Source organism: Poecilia reticulata, unplaced genomic scaffold, assembly GCF_000633615.1.
Source record: "Poecilia reticulata strain Guanapo unplaced genomic scaffold, Guppy_female_1.0+MT scaffold_279, whole genome shotgun sequence".
NCBI classification, from domain to species: domain Eukaryota; kingdom Metazoa; phylum Chordata; class Actinopteri; order Cyprinodontiformes; family Poeciliidae; genus Poecilia; species Poecilia reticulata.
In genome coordinates this window covers 54,794-60,415 of record NW_007615058.1, presented here as the reverse complement: position 1 = coordinate 60,415, position 5,622 = coordinate 54,794, and the positions used below count along the sequence as shown (strand labels likewise).

The 5,622-nt window shown below is 39.7% G+C and overlaps 1 protein-coding gene across 1 annotated transcript in view; it reads left to right on the top strand.

The window, feature by feature from the left end:
* Positions 1–4,582, top strand: part of LOC103460727 (GTPase IMAP family member 4-like) — an 11,694-nt gene extending 7,112 nt beyond the window's left edge. Inside the window, exon 4 of the mRNA XM_008403011.2 lies at positions 2,481–4,582. Within this exon, the coding sequence (XP_008401233.1) occupies positions 2,481–3,598 (1,118 nt within the window). The 3' untranslated portion in view covers positions 3,599–4,582. The remainder of the gene's footprint in view (positions 1–2,480) is intronic.
* The last annotated feature ends 1,040 nt before the right edge of the window (positions 4,583–5,622 follow it).

Sequence of the window (5,622 nt, the reverse complement as noted above, 5' to 3'; positions counted from 1 at the left end):
GCTGGTTTTTAGTTGTAATAACTGAAGCTGTGCATTGATTCTGGTTCGCTCCTCTTTAGGTCCAAAGATAATAACTTCAGTTTTGTTTCTGTTCAGCTGGAGAAAGTTTTGGCTCATCCACTCATTGATCTGTTCTAAGCATCTATTCAGTGATTGGATGGGGTCAAAGGTCACCTGGTGACATTGTGATGTAGAGCTGAGTATCATCATAGTTATGGTAGCTGATCTTATTTCCTGTTATAACCTTAGCCAGTGGGAGCATATAAATATTGAAGAGAAGGGGTCCTAGGATTGAACCTTGGAGTTCCCCACATGTGACCTTTGACCTCTCTGATGAGAAGTTTCCGATTGAAACAAAGAAATCCCTGTTATTTATGTAGGATTCAACACTGAGGTCCAACAGAACCAGCACTGTGGTTCTCCCACAGTCTGTATTTATATGGATGTCATTGAACACTTTGACTAGGCCCCTCTCTGTGCTATGGGGAGCATGAAAACCAGACTGGAAGGATTCAAAGAGATTCATTATTGTTAGGAAGTTATTTAATTGTTTCAACAGCTTTTTTAATAACTTTGCTGATGAATGGGAGGTTGGAGTTGATGGCAGCTGCTAGATGACGAGAAGGAGGAAGGCTTGACGTGTGGATGGCAGGTAGCTTTAAAGATCATGTCACCCGTGCAGCATTTAGTTGAAGGTCAAATCAAGGTTTCATTTGTAGCCTGTAGTACATTTCAGCTCGAAGTACCCCAAATCACAACAGAAACGTGACATCTTTTCCTAGTGCTGTCATTACACGTGAAATGCTGGTTAATGATTCATAAATTACGGGGCAAAGCTGGATTTCAATCTAGATTTAAAGGATTTCTGATTCTGCTGTTTTACAATATTTTCAGAAATTTTCCCCGGGTTTGTGGTGCACGAGGCACTGGGGAGGCAGAGCAGATCAGAACCAGAAGACCCAAATGGGCCAGAAGGATGATGCGATAGCAGATTTTTAATGGGTTGAGGAGCCAGACCATTCAGAGATTTGTGAATGAACAGTGTTTCCTAAGCTCTGTTTTCAGAGCTTAGGAAACAGGTGTTCGATGAGAGGACTTTAGAACTGGGGTGATGAGCTGCATCTTCCTAGTTTTAAATAAGATGCTGCTGCAGTAATCAATGCAACTGAAGATAAATGCATGGATAGTTTTCTATAGATCCTGAAATGTTTTCATTTTGTAATGAGGGCAATAAGACGAAGTTTGGATTGCTGCGAGATGAGCATGACTTCATGGAGTGTGAAACACTTAGATAATAGGTTGATATGCCCTGTAAACCCCCCTAAAACAGAGCAGAATGCTGATCCAAAACTTTTATTTTTGTCATTATTTATAAAACGCGGATAAGGTTGAAAGGGGGGCAGAATAAGTCAGATTTCTTGCCGAAACTGAAAAGTAAAGTGCGGTGCGTGAGACCAGAAAGAGTCCACATTGTTGGGCTGGTGTTCTGTTGGGACGCCAAATGTCAGGTCACCATATGTCCGGCACAAATGGTTGGCTGCAACTGACAGAAAAGTATGCGGTGGTTACCAAAACAGTTTTATTTAATCAGCCACATGATGGAGAAGTTGCATCGTCATAAGCTTTGTTGCCAGTGATGGCCCAACTTGGCAGTAAGCAGTCGGACTATCAAGGAGCAGGAGGTTTGTTTCATACGAGTGTGATTTGTAGTTTACTGCAACTAGCTCCAGCAGTAATTACAGCCACCGATTATAAACAGATGACAACTGCGACAAGCATGGGTGGAAATCCAGTTATCAGAAAAAGAGTTGACTCATTTTATGACCTATTGGCTGGGGTGGAGTGACAATCCGGTGCTGGTTGGCTGAGGCGTGGGCATGGTGATTGATGATGCCAGTAGGCTGAAGAGTCTCACAGCTTGAATTTTGCACCTCGGCTTCATTTGAGCAGTTTAACAGCACTTGAGAGTTAAAAAAAAATAGAAATAAAAAATTCAGAGCAGGCTAATAATTTTGACCTTAACTGCTTCTTCTTCTTTTCTTTTGGCTTTTTCCCTTTAGGGGTTGCCAAAATTGTTATTGGCTATGCTGTCAACCTATAACTTATAAACCAACCAAGGGAAAAAAAAAGACAAAATTAGTGGAGATTTTCAACCTTCTCTTTTGGGTGTCATACTTAGTCAGTTTCCGATCAGGCAAAGAGAAAATAAAAACAGGGTAGGGAAGCTCCAATCACGTTTTTCCTGCTGATTCTGATATCGCTCTGCAGGCTATGAAGTATGACATGCAGGTTTTGTGATCGGCAACAAGAGACACTAATCATCAGTCACTGATCATATACTTTTTCATGGACATCAACTGATTATGATCGGTGACTGATCAATCAGCACACCAATAATACAGGGCATAGGGTTCAATTTTAGTTTATCTTTTTTGTGTGTTTTTCTGATTGGTTCTAACTTCATGTGTCTTCTTCCACAGATAATCAAAATCCAGACATCAGAATAGTTCTGATTGGGAAGACTGGCAGTGGAAGGAGTTCAACAGGAAACACCATCCTGGGAAGAAAACAGTTTGAAGCCAAACTGAGTCAAAGATCCGTCACAAAGCGATGTGTGAAAGAAAAGACTGAAATAGATGGACGGTCGGTTTTTGTGGTCGACACACCTGGACTGTTTGACAACAGTTTGAGTCTCAAACAGATTCAGGATGAGCTGGAGGGTTGTGTTACTCTGGTGGCTCCAGGTCCTCATGTTTTCCTGCTGGTTGTTCAAATCGGCAGATTCACATCAGAGCAGATGGAAACGGTAGAAATGATCAAGAAAACCTTTGGGAAGAATTCAGAAATGTTCACCATCGTCCTTTTAACTGGAGGAGATTTGTTAGAGCAAAATGGCCTCACTGCTGAAGATTATATTGAAAAGGAAAGTGACGATTCTTTGAAGAAGCTGATCGCTGACTGTGGAGGGAGATACCATGTGTTCAATAATTCTGATGTAGAAAATCGATCTCAGGTCAGAGAACTGATCAGAAAGATTGACGACATGGTGAAAGAAAATGAAGGAAGTTTCTACACCAATGTGATGCTGCAGGAGGCTGAAGCTGCTATACGGAAGGAAATTGGAAATCAGAGAGAAGAAGAAATGAACAGAAAGATGGAAGAACTTGACAGAAAACATGCAGCAGAAAAAGAGGCCATGAAAAGAAAACTGGAAAAGGAAACTGAACAGCAGAGAAAAATTCTATATGAAATGAAGGAAAAAATCAGGCTAGGAAATGAGAAGAGAAAGAAAGATCAGGAATATAGAGAGAGAGAAGAGAGAAGGAGGGAAATGCAAGAAGAAAAGGACAATAAGCAGTTGATGGATGAGCTGGCAGAGTTGGAGAACAATATAAAATCCCTAAAGATAAAGAGACGAGAACTGGAGGAGAAGCAAAGGCTGATGGAGAAAGAACAACGAGAGAGGTGGAAAAAAAGACGTGAAGAAGACAAACAGACACAGCTGAGGGAGGAGATGAGAATGAATAACCTCCAAGAAGAATATGAAAAGGAGAAAGAAAAATATGAAAAATCTAGATGGATTGAAGAAAATGTTTGAAGGGAACTCAGAGACCTGGAGAAGCACCAGAATAATCTGGAAGACATGAAATAGAAACAGTTGAAATATGCATGTGTGCAATGAATCAATTGTTTTGGGATTAAGATAAAACTAGAGTGACATTAGTCTAGTTGGGCAAAATTACAAAGACTTACAAAGGTTTTAAATCCAGCAGGGCTACTTTTGGTCCTAAAAAATACACTGTAAATCAATCAATGGTTTTTTTTAAGGGATTTCAGGAGGACACGTTTTTCTCCGAAGGAAAGAGGGAAGGTACTGTAGCTCCACCTAGTGTCCGTCTGTGTATGTACATGAGTTTTACTTCATGGAGTTTGGATTGTAAAGATTTCAGACCCTTTGCCTTTGAGAGAAACAAGGTCAACACTGAAAGACAGAGACAGTTTTATTGTCTGTAGGAAAATAATATGAATTTATTCCCACCACAGTTCCACCGTCCTCTGAAATCTTTTATAACTGACTTCAGAGTCATAACAATAGAGGAGCCCATGCCTTGTCCAGTCATTGTTTTACTGAAACATCAAGTTAGACCAACTTGTCTTCATGTTAATTAGGTCATAGAGGTTAAATACAGACGTATCGAAGTAAAACATATCACTTCCTCTTCTCAAGGTGTGAGGCTTGAGAAGAGGAAAGTTTTGTTCGGGTCCAGATGAGGACCAATCACAGCAGGTTTCTTTATAGCGGCTATAACTTTTATAGTTTTGTTATATAGTTAAAATTTGATTCCAGGCCTCTTCAATGTTCTTCAATGTTCTTCAATGTTCAACTTTAAATAATCAATGTTTTTGAAAGAGGAGACGAGCTGTCATTCACCCGTTACTATGGTAACCACCAACTGTCAAGAGCAGCATTACAGAACCTATACACCAATAAATGTCGGACAAAAATAAGCTTTTGATCAAATGAAATTAATTTGAAATAAACCAGTTTTGACAAACTTTACATCTACTGTATAATATTAAAATAAAATATTGTTACACACACTAAAAACTGGTTCTTATGGGTCAACTCTGGGATTGCAGGGCTGGTTTTGAAACAAGCTCTTCTCTCGCTCCGGGTCCTCGGCGTCCGGCGGCTCCTGGAGGACTTCGTCTTGTCCTGGTGTGGAGACGAGCCGCTCGGCTTCGTGTCTTTTTCCTGCATTGTAACTGTTGATTTCAGAGGAATTCACAGAAAAACGTGAATCTGTGAATGTTTGCAGAAAGAAAATGTTTCTGTGAAGTTTTGCAGCATTAAACTAGATGGAGGACAAACATAAATCGTGGAGAGGCCATGAACAGCAGGTTGCTAGGCAACCAGAAGCTCCTGAGAATACATGAGCAACACTTTTCTGATTTTTCATCACATTTCAGTATTTCTAATACAGTTGTGGTTTTGAACAAAGAATATTTTATGGTAGAAAAAGAAGAAAAAAATCTTTACAGAAATCTTTAGCTCAGTTAAAGGTTTTATTATTTTCCAAACAGAAATTATTACAATAAAAAACTTCAGAAACTGATCAGAGTTGATCAGCTGGAGCCACCTGGGTATATGACACTGATGTGTAGTAACTCTGAGGTTCCACCAGGTGGAGCTACAGCAGTAAAGAATAAATCGGCCTCAAAAATAAAACTCCGCTGTGTGTTTTAATACGAACAGAAGGTGTCGCTGTTTCCCTGCTAGACAGAAAATGTTTCTGTGCAGAAAGTGAAGATCTGCAGATGCACAGAAATAAATCATGGAGGGAAATGAAGTTTATGGAAGCTGCTGATCCCACAGAACAAACTAAATAACTTCCTTTGATAAAATTAATCTAGAATCTGATTTTAAAGCAAATATTCCAGAAAATAATAACACTAGTTTTTCTGAGTTTTTTTTTTTCTCGTTACTTCATCAGTAATCGGTCTGGTTGCAGCCTTATGAAATTTGTTTCAATGAATTTCCCAACTTCTATGAGGTTTTAAACCAGATAAATCAGCTCAAACTGAAGCAGAAGCAGCTACAGCAGCAGCTACAGCAGCAGC